Genomic DNA, 15,859 nt, shown 5'->3' with positions numbered 1-15,859 from the left:
GGACCAGCCCTTCCAGAAATTTATCCTCCAGAAATACACACATACAAAGAGGTTTATTGCACTGTTGTTTCTAATGGGGGGCATGGGGAAGAAGGGAGGGGGAAAAACCCTAACCTAACCTACATACCCATATGTAGGGGATTGGTTAGGGGAAAGCAATTTTTTTTTTTTTTTTTTTTTGCGGTATGCGGGCCTCTCACTGCTGTGGCCTCTCCCGTCGCGGAGCACAGGCTCCGGACGCGCAGGCCCAGCGGCCATGGCTCACGGGCCCAGCCGCTCCGCGGCATATGGGATCCTCCCAGACCGGGGCACGAACCCGCATCCCCTGCATCGGCAGGCGGACTCTCAACCACTGCGCCACCAGGGAGGCCCCAGGGGAAAGCAATTTAAGCACTGACTCTCCTCTCCCATTGATCAAAGATTCTCTGTGACCTTGACTCCCTCTATCCTCCAGGGTGCTTCTAAGAGGCATGAGCCAGTTCCTCTGTGGTGACAACAGGGAAACCTGAGAGGCACAGAGGGCAGGAGATACCATCAAGTAGCTCAGAGCCCTCATGGAACTGGAACAAGAGACAGGTGAGGACCTGAAGGAGTACATAAGAGCATCTGATATAGTGGCTGTATGTGTTTTTACAGGAATGCTCGTCTTTTAGAGATTCATACTGGACTATTTACAAAAGAAATTATACAACGTCAGAAATTACCCAAATAATTTAGTGTCAGGAGAAGATGGTGGAGTTATAGATCCAATAAGATTGAACTAGGTGATGGATACATAGGGGTGCATAATTCTATTCTACTTTTTAATATATTTGAAATTTTCTATAGTAAAAATTTTTCTTAAGAAAATGTGCCCTTTGGTTTCTTAGAGATGTTAAGTCTTCCCAAGTTCCCAGTTTTAATCAGTCAATAAAAATGTTTGATATCAAGCCAAAAGATAACAGCCTGAAAAGAAAACCAACCTAATCACGCAGAAAACTACGTGTGCCAACTGGGAGATGGAATGTTTCCAGAGTTCAGAGAAAGGAGAGAGTTCTGTAGGCTGGGAGGCCAGAAAATCTCACGGTGGAGGTGGTACAGTAAGGAGACAGGTCTAATCACAATGGACACATATCCCATGTTGCCAAGGGGTCTCTGGGTCCCTGCAAATGGGAATGCCAGCCACATCAGCCCTACTTGGGTCCTCATAGCACAGTCCTTAGGGAAACACATTCTTGGAACACTGGCATTTGCTCTTGGATCTCCTCAATAACTCTGAAGTTAAGACATGCCTTGGGCCAAAGTTTCTCCCAGGCACATGTCATATCATTCTTGGTCTTGCCTCCCAAGTGGCAGTGATGTTTATGAAGCCCTTCATAACATCCATCTTCCACCCATCTCCAGCTGGTAGTCCTAATAGGGTGAGTTGCAGAACACCTTTACTTCGGCAGATGGCGATGTGCAGTTCTGTGGTGTGGTGGATTAACCAACCTTTACTGGTACAGAGTACACAGTACAGCAGGCTACAGTGGTTCTCTTTGGCTGAGCACTCATAAGAGCACTCAAAGGAAGGTTACACACACACACACAAGCACACACATGTTATACCATAGTGTATTTATGTCATCAAGTATATATATATATTTTTTCTTTTTTTTTGGTCTGGCCACACCATGTGGCATGCGGGATCTTAGTTCCCCAACTAGGGATCAAACCCGTGTCCCCTGCAGTGCAAGCACAGAATCTTAACCACTGGACCACCAGGGAATTCCTCTACAAATATATTTTTATGGAAAATATTTCAGAGATAAACAGCGTTATAATGAATCAGTACTGAGGAGGGCTAAAGAGAATATGAGTATGATATCTAATATGTGCCAGACATATTTGCACATATTATGAAGCACTTTATACATATTATCTCTTTTAATCCTTACAATGACAGCCCTATTAGCAGGTTCTATTATTACCCCTCAGATAAAAGCTCATTATACATATTATCTTATTTACTCTTTATAACGATAGTGCTGTTAACAGTTTCTATTATTGTCCCACAGATAAAAAACCTATTGCACAGAGAGGTTAAGTAACTTACCCAAGATCACTTAAGTAGTGGAGCCAGGACTCAAATCCAGAGCCCATGTGCTTAACTGTTGAAGCCATGCCAGTTACTCGGCATACAAAACGTCCTTCCAGGTACAACTGGATTCTGGTGCAAGGTTCTGAGTGAGTACTCCTTTATTGTACATACTTTTGTAGAGCAAAAGACTTCCCCATATTTGCCTTTTGGGGAGGACAAGTAGGATTAGCTAAGGCCAATTTTCTTGGAGAAGGGCTATATGCAGGGAAACTGCTAGCCCATCTAGTAACTCTGTGCAATCTGGAACAAAGCTCTCTACCAGGGCGATTGGCTGGGCTGGTAGAGTTTGAGTGGGTTTCAGCAGCCTTGCTACCATAGGTGGTAACCCTGGCCGCACGAGTGCAAGAGGGTGTAACAGGAGGCCTCTGTGGAGTGAGATAACCCCTTCCATCGCAAATGTTGGGGGCCATGTAGTCTCCCCTCTTCTCCTCAGTTGCCAGAGGGAGAGAGTAACTGCTGACTGGTTCTCTCTCCCTGCACCTGTGCTCCAACAGCTAACTGTTTCAAAAGCACCAAAGCTTGTGTCAAGGGCCTCTCAACCCAGACAGAGCAGAGCACGTCCCTTACAATCCACTCTGTCTTTGTAGCCCAACTTAGTAAGGAGTGGTCGCCACTCACTCTGCTTCCTCTGCTCTCTTCCCTCCCCTGCAATCTAACTTCCACCCCTCCACATCACTGAAACTCCTTCCACCATGTTTAGTCTCTGTCCTCCTTGACCACTCTGCAGCCTTTACCACTGACAATGACTAGTTCCAGAGTCTTCTCTTTTGGCTTTTCAGATTCTCCTCCTATTTCTTTGGCTGTTCTTTCCCAGTCTCTCCCATGGCATTTTCCTCTTCAACCTCCTTTTTTTTTTTTTTTTTTGGCTACGCCCTGCAGCATGTGGGATCCTAGTTCCCTGACTATGGATTGAACCCAGGCCACCTGCATTGGAAGTGTGAAGTCTTAACCACTGGACCACCAGGGAAGTCCTAGGATGCCCCTCAGCCTCCTTTTAAATGCTGGTATTCCCTAGGGTCTCATGTTTGGCCCTACCTTCTTCTCTTTCTTCAGATGCTCTCTGGGTGATCACATCTATTCCTAAGGCTTCCCTACCATCTCTTCTGAGGATTCCTCACTCTGTTTCTGCTGTCCAAATCTTTCCTAAACTTGAGAAGAAAAAAAAAGTTAATTTCAACAAACCTTTGCTCATACAATTTTTTAAAAAATAAACTGCTTTCATTTTATAATGTTCTTTAGATAAATGTTGGCCAAAACCTCACAGCTCAAGATTTAGGTCATTCAACGTCCAGAAATATCCACCCCATAACACTTAGCGAAGCCTGTCCTCATTGTAAATGAATCGGCTAAATCACACTTACTGTTCTGTTAGAAAAAATCCAACTTCGTTTTTCAATTCAAACAAAAATGTTAATATTGTTTCAAGAAATAGTCTTAAAAACCACTGGGAGAGAAAATCTGGAAGACATTTTGTAAAACTAATGATTAAAAGCAGTCAAATTGATATTAAAATAATACCAGTATAATTAAATTACCCATTTTCATAATAGCTATAAAAACAAGAATAAATTTATATGCTGTTCCTCTTTTCTTGAAGTATAATAATGTAATATAAGTATGGTCAAAATGATGTTATAATAAATTGAGAAATATAACGAAAGTTTTAAATATTTTTGCAGTAACTCTGTGTGTATGTGTAATTATGGCATTCACCTTTGGAAAAAATTGAATAAGTATTATATAAAAACAGTTAAAAACTGCCATCATTACCACTGCCCTCACCACTACTTTTGCTACATATTATGACCAAACTTCTCATATGTAAGTAACTAAAGTGGAAGGCAAATGACTAAAAAGGCATTTAATCATGTACTGCTAAAAATGAATTGATCAGCAGCTAACATCTAATTCTCTTGTTTTGTTAATAAGAGGTAATATATATTACATATTTTATAAGATGAGGATTGACTTTATTTGGAAGAAAATATTTCATAATATGATTTCATAAATATATTATTGAATATTGTACACCACCTAAACCATGTAAAAATTTAATCTGCTGGTTTTATTCAAAATATATTGAAGTGTTGGTAATCCAGGAAAATATTACAATTAGCTTTAAAAGAATCAGCATCATCAACCGGTACTGCTACAATCCAGCCAAAGATATGTCTCAGGAAAAAGAGCCCTTATCTTTTAGAGATGCCTTCTGACATATCTACAGATGAAATGATATGATATCTAGGATGTGCTTCAAAATCATAAGGGAGTGATGAGGACTGTACTTTACCTCTATGGTCTTCCTCCCAAACCCCCTAACTATAATCTAAACATGAGAAAAAATATCAGACAAATCCCAACTGAGGAATATTTTGCAAAATACCTGAAAATTGTCAATGTCATCAAAACCAAGAAAATTCTGAGAAACTGCAGACCAGAGGAGACTAAAGAGATAGGACAACTCAATGTAATGTGGTATCCTGGGTGGGATCCTGGAAGAGAAAAGGGACATTAAGGGAAAACTACTGAAATCGAAATAAAGTATGGAGTTTAGTTAATAATACTGTACTGAAGTTCCTTCTTCAATTGTGACAAATGTACTGTGGTAACGTAAGATGTTAACAATAGGGAAAAATGGGCATAGAGTATATGACAACTCTATCCTACCTTTTGCAAGACTATTTTATTTTTTATTTTTATTTTTTTTGCGGTACGCGGGCCTCTCACTGTTGTGGCCTCTCCCGTCACGGAGCACAGGCTCCGGACGCGCAGGCTCAGTGGCCATGGCTCACGGGCCCAGCCACTCCGCGGCATGTGGGATCCTCCCGGACCGGGGCACAAACCCGTGTCCCCTGCATCGGCAGGCAGACTCTCAACCACTGCGCCACCAGGGAAGCCCAACAAGACTATTTTAAAAGACGATTCTAAAATAAAAAGTGTAAGATAATCACTATGGAGAGGGAAAAGCAGACGGGGTGTGTGGTTGGGACAGGATTGGCCACGTGTTAGTGCTTATCGGGGTTACATATGAAACTTCATTATACTATTGTCTACATTTATGTGTGTTTGAAATTCTCTAGCATAAGGTTAAAAAATACATACATTGCGTTGGGTGTTCCTCAAAGCCATCCTCAGGTTCAATGATTTGCTAGGAGGACTCCAGGACTCAGCATATAATCATACTCATGGCTATGATTTATTACAGTGAAAGGATAGAAAGCAAAATCAGCAAAGGGAAAAGGCACAGGAGGCAAAATCCAGAGGAGACCAAGCACAAGCTTCCTAGAGTCCTTCCCCTCTGGAGTCATAGAGAATGCACTTAATTCCTTCCCAGTATCAAATTGTAATAACACACATGTGTCTACCAGGGAAGCTCATTAGAGAAGCCTGTGTTGTTACTGGGGGCTGGTCACATAAGCACCGTCTACCGAGCACATGTCAAGATTCCAGACTCTCAGAAGATATTCTGAGATATCAACCACGTTGTTTGTAAAAACATTTCAGGCACAGTGAGCCATTCTTACCATTTAGGGAAAGTGTAATATCAGTGTAGGGAACTGTTTACCAGTCCAGTTCCCAAGTGCCAGCCAAAGGCCAACCTTGCAAGCAGGCCTTTCTAAGGATAGCAGTCTCAGGCTTACACACACACAGAAGCATACTACTCTCTGGGATACAGCTCAGATATGTTTCATAACTCACATCCTCCTCTTCTATGGAAGGTACCTCCACTACCCTCACTAGGAGACCTCATCTATTCTGGTCCAGAGGTGCATGTCTGAAGGGGGAAGGGAGGGCCTGTGAGGTGTAGAGAGCTGAGAAGAGCAAGTTCCAAGTTTCTCAGTGGGCACAGCCGTAAATTAGCCTGGAACTCTTCACTCCTGTTCTTTGCTTTTTTCCTTCTGTACACGGTGCTTTAGTTCTGGGAAATCTACCTTGAGGATAGAAGAGAAGGAGAAGGGGGAAAAAGAAAAATGGGAAAGAAAAGAAGGAGGCCTTTTGAGAGAATGAGACAGAATCTGGTCAGCAAACTGCTCCTAGATAGCTCCTGGATCCATTCTTGTGCCAGTGCAGAAGGGCTGTGAATATCATGAAACAGGTGAGTTTGAGGTTCCTAAAGTATATACAAGTGGTGATGTTCTGTAGGCAGGCAGATCTGGGGCTGGTGAAAGGCTGAGGGGTACAGACCTGCAAGGGTTCCAATCCCCTTCAAATGAAGCAATACACAAATACACTACAGCACACAAGTAATGAGTTTTCGGTTAAACCTTGTAAATATCTTGTGAATAGTGTCTTTCTCTATGTGTGTGTGTTAAAATAATTACTGCAGCTTCTGTCATCCTGTTCGGCATTAAAAAAAATTTTTTTAATGTGTTTGGAAGCCTCAAAAAATGGAATTGATCCAGGCTTCTTGTAATTTCTTGGAGCCCCAGGAAACAGAACTGGTTGGTGATACAGATTCAGAAGTCATCAGCACCAAGGCCTTGGTGAATTGAAAACAAGTGAGTGAAGGGGATCGCCCAAGAGAGCTCCTTTATGGGAAAAGAGGGCTCTGGGACCAGAACATTTAAGGCACTCCCTAAAGAGGCTCCTACAAAGGAGGCTAACCAGGAATGGCCAAAGAGATAGGAGAAAAATCAAGTGAAACGAAGTCGGGAAAATATGGCCAAAGAGAGGGGGAGTCAAGAGGACATAAGCCAAGAGTGCGTTTGAGAGGGGAAGTAAACAACAGCGTCAAATATTCGCTGATTTTTCCCGGTCAGCACCAACCAGAATAATTCTGCCAACTCCCCTCTCTCCCCTCTCCCTGGTACTGTTACTACGTCACTTTTGACTCTTACAGGGTTTCAGCCGGTGGTTTACAGTTTATGTCCTCCAATTAGATGGCTCAAGCAGGAGGTCGGAATCTTACTCATTTTCCTCTTCCATAAGGCATTACGCCTCTTGCTCAATTAATATAAGTGAAACGATTTGAAGAACATTTGAAAAACCACCCCCGGGCAAAGATCTTACCTTTTAACTCGCTCCAGCAGCCAAATTCTCCCGGACACGACCAACTGCGCAGGCGCAGAGGCCGATCACCCGGCTTTCTCGGGTCTTTGCATTTGGCGCGAAATCTCCGCTCCGTGGGAGGGGCTGAGGGAGAGGCCACGCTCATTGGACAGGTTTGGCGCGAAATCCCCGAGCTCCTGCGCCACGATTGGCTCCGGCTTTCCGGCGAAGGGGCGGGGCAGAGGAGGTGCGCGCCGAGCGGCAGCGTCCGGGGAGAAGCAGCTCTCTGCGGTCCAGCGTGGCGCCGGCGGCCCCTCAGCATTAGGCAGCGATGGACCTCGCGGCGGCAGCGGAGCCGGGCGCCGGTAGCCAGCACCTGGAAGTCCGCGACGAGGTGGCCGAGAAGTGCCAGAAACTGTTCGTGGACTTCTTGGAGGAGTGAGTCGGAGGGCACCCCTTACCCGCGGAACTTCCTCCTCCCGCCCCTCGCGGCTTCCGGAGTCCGGGGGCGCCGTGGGCCCTGCGCGTGTTCGGGAACCGAGGGGTCTCGCGCCTCGGAGAGCGGGCCGCGGGGAGGAGGCTGGGCCGGGCTGGGCTGGTTTCCGGGGGTGAAATCCATCTGGAGCCCTTCCGCAAACTCCTGCCGTGCGCAGTGCCCTGGGCCGAGCGCTTTAGGCCCGTCGTTCAGTCCTCACAGCGTGTAAGGCTGGTGGTCGCGTAGCCCCTGGTTTCTTGTTCGGACCCTGAGGCTGGGTGGGGATGAGTAACTCGTCCAGTTAGGCCGCGCGTCCGCAGGGTCGCGGGAGAGGCCGAACTGGCGTATGAATCCTGGCGGGGGGCTGACTGGGGTCCACTGAGGGCCTGGCAGCCCTGGAGCCCGTGGAGTTGAAAGGGCCGGAGTGAACCCCGTGGTTGACAGATGCTCGGGCGAGGGGCCGACCTGCTTATAGCGCTGAACGCACTCCCTCCGTCTCTTCCTTTCCTTCCGACCCTCCAAACCCCACTTTTCTTTTTTTCTGTTGCCTTTTTTAGGCTCCAGGCATCTCAAACCCCCTCTCCCTGGCTTTCAGCCACTGCCACCAGTTACTTTTCTTAGATCGTGCAGATATAGCTCTGCTTTCCCTGAGTATGGACTCTACCGCCTCCAGGAAAAAGTGGAAGCACTGCGGAATGTCTTAGGAAATTCTTTTTTTTTTTTTTTTAAGAGCTCAGTTTTTTAATTTGATCATTTCTTGCATTTGAAGTTCTCCTCGATGACATCTTGGCCTGAGACTCTTTGCCATAGTCCTAAAAAAAAAATCATGGGGTTTTACTAATATTTAGAAACTCCACTAAGTTGTTAGCACTAGTTATAGTGAAGCTTTAAAAAATTAGCACATGTCTTACGAAAATGCTTACCATCCTTAAAATTTCTTTTAGCTATTCTTAGGGGCCTTAATGACTTCTACGTCTTTAAGGGTCATAACGTGGCTGGAAATTGTTTTTTCTGTTTTTTTGTTTTTATTGTGGTAAAACCTTTACCATTTTAACCTTTTTTTTTTCTTGGCCGTGCCCTGTGGCACGTGGGATCTTAGTTCCCCAACCAGGGATCGAACCCATGCCCCCTGTTTTGGGAAGAGAGTCTCAACCACGGGACCACCAGGGAAGTCCCCATTTTAACCTTTTTTAAACACAGAGTTCACTGGCGTTAAGTACATTTACCTTGTTATACAGCCATCACCATCATCCATCTCCAAACCACTTTTCTTCTTCCCAAACTGAAACTCTGCACCCACTAAACAATGATTCACCATTCCCCGCACCCTCCTGCCCCTGACAACCACCATTCTATTTTCTGTCTATGAACTTGACTACTCTAGGTACCTCAGACTTGGAGTCATACAATATTTGGCCTTTTGTGACCAGCTTACTTCACTTAGCATAGTGTCTTTGAGGTTTTCCATGCTGTAGCATGTGCCAGAATTTCCTTTTGAAGGGTGAATAGTATATCATTGTATGTCTATACCACATTTCGTTTGTCTCTTCATCCATCCATGGATATGTAGGTTGTTTCCACACTTTTACCACTGTGAATAATTCTGCTGTCTTGTGAAATTCTGATAGAGTTAAAACCATAGTTTAATTTATATTTCCCTACTTTTGGCAATGTTAACTCTGCCTGACAGCTCTTCATCCTTCAAAGCCTAGCTAAAGATTCATACCTCATTTGTTAAACCCTATAAACCTTTCAGGCAGTACCAATCCTTTCTTCCCTTATGTTCCCAAGCTGCCATTTTCTGTCATCTCTGGTAATATATCTACCTGTCAGCTGTTTCATCTGAATGTAAATCCCATCCTTAATCCCACCTAGCCACCACACCACATTACACAGGTCCTCAATTATGTTTGATTTTAACAAATAATGTAATTACCTTTGCTTCCTTGCAGTTTGCCATGCAGCTGACTCCTGGGCACAATGATGAACAAGACAAATAATCCCTGTATTTGTTGGGAAAAAATGTTAACGCCCTCTCAAAATACCAACTTTGATTGCCATTGCTTATGGAATAAGATCCAAATTCTTCACAGCTGCTCTTTCCAGTTTGATCTTCCACAGCCATTCTGTCATTATCCACACTCCTCCCATACCCTTCCTGACTTTGCTACATACTTGTGAACATCTGTAGCCAATCTATCCACCACTCAATTTTTTTCTTTCAAATTTTGGAAGTCTTTCAATGCAGAATTCCAGTGCTATCTTTTATATGCATGAAGCCTTTGTAGATGTCCCTGTTAGGCAAAATTAGTTTATATTCCCCTGTCACATTTCTTTTACCTCCTCCTTTTTTTCGTTTTCCTTTTTATTTTATTGTGGAAAGAACACTTAACATGAAATCTACCTTAACAAAATTTTAACTGTACTGTGTTATTGCTGTACAGTAGATCTGTTAGAGCTTACTCATCTTGCTTGACTGAAACTTTATGCCTGTAGTACCTCCACATTCTCCTCTTCCTTCAACCACCATTCCACTCTTTGATTCTATGAATTTGACTTCTTGGGGGTTTTTTTTTGGCCTCTCCCAATGGCTTGTGAGATCTTAGTTCCCTGACCAGGGATCGAACCCCGGGCCCACGGCAGTGAAAGCGTGGAGTCCTAACCACTGGACCGCCAGGGAATTCCTGAATTTGACTTTTAGATACCTCATATAAGTAGAATCATGCAATATTTGTCTTTCTGTAATTGGCTTATTTCACTTAGCACCATGTCCTCAAGATTCATCCATATTGAGACATTGCAGAATATCCTGTTTTAAGGTTGAATAATATTCTACTGTATGTGTATACTACATTTTGTTCGTTCATTTGTCATGGACATTTAGATGTCTTGTCCCTCTCTTTAGTAGAAATGTCTCCTATGAGAGTGTCAACCCTAGCAGAGGGACAATACTGTCATTTCCAGCCTGTGGTACCTCTGGCATAGTGCTTTGCAGATAGATATTTAGGTATTTAACAGAACATGCTGTATTTGAAGGAGGAATTGATTTTTTCTCAAAACTAACCTGCATGGTTATGTTAGAAGAACAAAAATCAAATATGTTCATATGATACGCTTTTGGAAAAAACACACCAGCTTTACTTTGTGTGTGTGTATGTTTCCGTTTTCCTGAAGGTTTTAGGCGCTGAAACACCTCATTTCTGTGTATTTATTTGTATTCTGGTTCTTAAATCAACAGCTAATCTGTCAGTTTTCCCTTTAGAAATTAAATCTTTGGATTTTTAACATGAATTTCTTTTTTTTATATCATTAATAGAGTTAGGGTGTTTTGAGGGTTTTTTTAATTGCTTATCACTTTTTAATATACAGCAGGTTCTTACTAGTTACCTATTTTATACATATTAGTGTATATATGTCAATCCCAATCTCCCAATTCATCCCACCATCACCACCACCACCAACAACAACCCCCGCTTTCCCCCCTGGTGTCCATACGTTTGTTCTCTACATCTGTGTGTCTATTTCTGCCTTGCAAATTGTTCATCTGTACCATTTTCTAGATTCCACATATATATGTAAATATACGATATTTGTTTTTCTCTTTCCAACTTACTTCACTCTGTATGACAGTCTCTAGGTCCATCCACGTCTCTACAAATGACCCAATTTCATTCCTTTTTATGGCTGAGTAATATTCCATTGTATATATGTACCACATCTTCTTTATCCATTTGTCTGTTGATGGGCATTTAGGTTGCTTCCATGACCTGGCTGTTGCAAATTGTGCTGCAGTGAACACTGCGACGCATGTGTCTTTTTGAATTATGGTTTTCTCTGGGTATATGCCCAGTGGTGGGATTGTTGGGTCATATGATAATTCTATTTTTAGTTTTTTAAGGAACCTCCATACTGCTCTCCATAGTGGCTGTATCAGTTTACATTCCCACCAACAGTGCAAGAGGGTCCCCTTATCTCCACACCCTCTCCAGTATTTGTTATTTGGAGATTTTCTGATGATGCCCATTCTGACCAGTGTGAGGTGAAACCTCATTATAGTTTTGATTTGCATTTCTCTAATAATTAGTGATGTTGAGCATCTTTTCATGTGCCTCTTGGCCATCTGTATGTCTTCTTTGGAGAAATGTCTATTTAGGTCTTCTGCCCATTTTTGGATTGGGTTGTTTGTTTTTTTAATATTGAGCTGCATGAGCTGTTTATATATTTTGGAGAGTAATCCTTTATCCGTTGATTCATTTGCAAATATTTTCTCCCATTCTGCGGGTTGTCTTTTCGTTTTGTTTATACTTTCCTTTGCTGTGCAGAAGCTTTTAAGTTTCATTAGGTCCCATTTGTTTATTTTTGTTTTTATTTCCATTTCTCTAGGAGGTGGGTCAAAAAGTATCTTGCTGTGATTTATGTCATAGAGTGTTCTGCCTATGTTTTCCTCTAAGAGTTTTATAGTGTCTGGCCTTATTTTTTATTTTATTTTATTTTTTATTTTATTTTTTTTTATTTTTTTATTTTTTTTGTGGTACGCGGGCCTCTCACTGCTGTGGCCTCTCCCATTGCGGAGCACAGGCTCCGGACGCGCAGGCTCAGCGGCCATGGCTCACGGGCCCAGCCGCTCCGCGGCATGTGGGATCTTCCTGGACCGGGGCACGAACCCGTGTCCCCTGCATCGGCAGGCGGACTCTCAACCACTGCGCCACCAGGGAAGCCCTGTCTGGCCTTATATTTAAGATTTAATCCATTTTGAGTTTATTTTTGTGTATGGTGTTAGGGAATGTTCTAATTTCATTCTTTTACATGTAGCTGTCCAGTTTTCCCAGCACCATTTATTGAAGAGATTGTCTTTTCTCCATTGTATATCCTTGCCTCCTTTGTCATAGATTACTTGACCATAGGTGCATGGGTTTATCTCTGGGCTTTCTATCCTGTTCCATTGATCTGTATTTCTGTTTTTATGCCAGTACTATATTGCCTTCATTACTGTAGCTTTGTAGTATAGTCTGAAGTCAGGGAGTATGGTTCCTCCAGCTCCGTTTTTCCCCCTCAAGATTGCTTTGGCTATTGGGGGTCTTTTGTGTCTCCATACAAATTTTAAGATTTTTTGTTCTAGTTCTGGAAAAAATGCCATTGGTAATTTGATAGGGATTGCATTGAATCTATAGATTGCTTTGGGTGGTATGGTCATTTTCACAATATTGATTCTTCCAATACAAGAACATGATATATCTCTATCTGTTTGTGTCATGTTTGATTTTTTTCATCAGTGTCTTATAGTTTTCTGCCTCCTTAAGTAGGTTTATTCCTAGGTTTTTATTCTTTTTGTTGCAGTGGTGAATGGGACTGTGTCCTTAATTTCTCTTTCTGATCCTTCATTGTTAGTGTATAGGAATGCAGGAGATTTCTATGCATTAATTTTGTATCCTGCAAGTTTACCAAATTCATTGATTAGCTCTAGTAGTTTTCTGCTGGCATCTTTAGGATTATCTATGTACAGTATCATGTCATCTGCAGATGGTGACAGTTTTACTTCTTCTTTTCCAATTTGGATTCCTTTTATTTTTCTTCTGTAATTTCCATGGCTAGGACTTCCAAAACTGTTGAATAAGACTGGCAAGAGTGGACATCCTTGTCTTGTTCCTGATCTTACAGGAAATGGTTTCAGTTTTTCACCATTGAGAATGATGTTTGCTGTGGGTTTGTCATATATGGCCTTTATTATGTTGAGGTAGGATCCCTCTATGCCCACTTTCTGGAGAGTTTTTATCATAAATTGCTGTTGAATTTTGTCAAAAGCTTTTTATGCATCTTTTGAGATTATCATATGGTTTTTATCCTTCAATTTGTTAATATGGTGTATCACATTGGTTGATTTGCGTATGTTGAAGAATCGTTGCATCCCTGGGATAAATCCCATTTCATCATGGTGTATGATCCTTTTAATGTGTTGTTGGATTCTGTTTGCTAGTATTTTGTTGACGATTTTTGCATCTATACTCATCAGTGATATTGGTCTGTAATTTTCCTTTTTTTTGTAGTATCTTTGTCTGGTTTTGATATCAGGGTGATGTCCTCATAGAATGAGTTTGGAAATGTTCCTTCCTCTGTAATTTTTTGGAAGAGTTTGAGAAGGGTGGGTGTTAGCACTCCTCTAAACCTTTGATAGAATTCACCTGTGAAGCTATCTGGTCCTGGACTTTTGTTTGTTGGAAGATTTTTTTTTTTTTTTTTTTTTTTTGCGTTATGCGGGCCTCTCACTGCTGTGGCCTCTCCCCTTGCGGAGCACAGACTCCAGACGCGCAGGCTCAGCGGCCATGGCTCATGGGCCCAGCCGCTCCGCGGCATGTGGGATCTTCCCGGACCGGGGCATGAACTCGCGTCCCCTGCATCGGCAGGCGGACTCTCAACCACTGCGCCACCAGGGAAGCCCTGTTGGAAGATTTTTAATCACAGTTTCAATTTCATTACTTGTGATTGGTCTGTTCATATTTTCTGCCTCTTCCCGGTTCAGTCTTGGAAGGATATATCTTTCTAAGAATTTGTCCATTTCTTCCAGGTTGTCCATTTTATTGGCATAGAGTTGATCTTTGCTGTTGTTTTCTTTGTTTCTATTTCATTTATTTTTGTTCTGAACTTTATGATTTCTTTCCTTCTACTAACTTTGGGTTTTGTTTGTTCTTTCTCTACTTCCTATAGGTGTAAGGTTAGATTGTTTATTTGAGATTTTTCTTGTTTCTTGAGGTAGGATTGTATTGCTATAAACTTCCCTCTTAGAACTGCTTTTGCTGCATCCTATAGGTTTTGGATTGTCATGTTTTCATTGTCATTTATCTCTATGTATTTTTCATTTCCTCTTTGATTTCTTCAGTGATCTCTTGGTTATTAAGTAACGTATTGTTTAGCCTCCATGTGTTTGTGTTTTTTACGGTTTTTTCCCTGTAATTGATTTCTAATTTCATAGTGTTGTGGTTGGAAAAGATGCTTGATATGATTTCAGTTTTCTTAAATTTACCAAGGTTTGATTTGTGACCCAAGATGTGATCTATCCTGGAGAATGTTCTGTGTGCACTTGAGAAGAAAGTGTAATCTGCTGTTTTCAGATGGAATGTCCTATAAATATCAGTTAAATCTATCTGGTCTGTTGTGTCATTTAAAGCTTGTGTTTCCTTATTAATTTTCTGTCTGGATGATCTGTCTATTGGTGTAAGTGAGGCGTTATAAAGTCCCCCACTATTATTGTGTTACTACTGATATTCTCTTTTATAGCTGTTAGCATTTGCCTTGTTTATTGAGGTGTTCCTATTTTGTGTGCCTATAAGTTTATAATTGTTATATCTTCTTGGATTTATCCCTTGATCATTATGTAGTGTCCTTGTCTTTTGTAATATTCTTTATTTTAAAGTCTATTTTATCTGATATAAGTATTGCTACTCCAGGTTTCTTTTGATGTCCATTTGCATGGAATAACTTTTTCTGTCCCCTCACTTTCAGTCTGTATGTATCCCTAGGTCTTAACTGGGTCTTTTATAGACAGCATATATATGGGTCTTGTTTTTGTATCCATTCAGCAAGCCTGTGTCTTTTGGTTGGAGCATTTAATTCAATCACATTCAAGGTAAATTATCTATGTATTTTCCTATGACCATTTTCTTAATTGTTTTGGGTTTGTTTTTGTAGGTTCTTTTCTTCTCTTGGGTTTCCCACTTAGAGAAGTTCCTTTAGCATTTGTTGTAGAGCTGGTTTTGTGGTGCTGAATTCTCTTAGCTTTTGTGTGTCTATAAAGCTTTTGATTTCTCCATCGAATCTGAATGAGATCCTTGCTGGGTAGAGTAATCTTGGTTGTAGGTTCTTCCCTTTCATCACTTTAAATATATCGTGCCACTCCCTTATGGCTTGTGGAGTTTCTGCTGATAAATCAGCTGTTAAACTTATGGGAGTTCCCTTGTATGTTATGTGTCGTTTTTCCCCTGTTGCCTTTAATAATTTTTCTTTGTCTTTAACTTTTGTCAGTTTGATTACTGTGTGTCTTGGCGTGTTTCTCTTTGGGTTTATCCTGCCTGGGACTCTCTGCGCTTCCTGGACTTGGGTGACTATTTCCTTTCCCATGTTAGGGAAGTTTTCAACTATAATCTCTTCCAGTATTTTCTCAGGTCCATTCTCTCTCTCTTCTCCTTCTGGGACCCCTATAATGCAAATGCTGGTGCATTTAATGTTGTCCCAGAGGTCTCTTAGGCTGTCTTCATTTCTTTTCATTCTTTTTTCTTTATTCT

At 41.9% G+C, this 15,859-nt stretch overlaps 1 protein-coding gene and 1 long non-coding RNA gene across 3 annotated transcripts in view; one reads left to right on the top strand and one right to left on the bottom strand.

Moving 5' to 3' along the window:
* Positions 1 to 4,447: 4,447 nt before the first annotated feature.
* On the bottom strand, positions 4,448 to 7,166 carry LOC132495140 (uncharacterized). The gene is made up of 3 exons (XR_009533219.1): positions 7,130 to 7,166; positions 5,222 to 5,308; positions 4,448 to 4,611 (listed from the first exon to the last, which is right to left on the bottom strand). It is a non-coding gene; the product is annotated as an uncharacterized LOC132495140 (long non-coding RNA).
* A 180-nt stretch (positions 7,167 to 7,346) lies between these two features.
* Positions 7,347 to 15,859, top strand: part of MCM6 (minichromosome maintenance complex component 6) — a 49,246-nt gene continuing 40,733 nt past the window's right edge. For both annotated transcript variants that reach the window (XM_060106032.1, XM_060106033.1), the window contains exon 1: positions 7,347 to 7,546. In XM_060106032.1, the coding sequence (XP_059962015.1) occupies positions 7,440 to 7,546 (107 nt within the window). In that variant the 5' untranslated portion in view covers positions 7,347 to 7,439. The remainder of the gene's footprint in view (positions 7,547 to 15,859) is intronic.

The sequence above is a fragment of the Mesoplodon densirostris genome, chromosome 8 (assembly GCF_025265405.1).
Source record: "Mesoplodon densirostris isolate mMesDen1 chromosome 8, mMesDen1 primary haplotype, whole genome shotgun sequence".
NCBI classification, from domain to species: Eukaryota; Metazoa; Chordata; class Mammalia; order Artiodactyla; family Ziphiidae; genus Mesoplodon; species Mesoplodon densirostris.
Note: the sequence above shows the minus strand (reverse complement) of the source record. Positions and strands in the feature narration are given on the sequence as shown.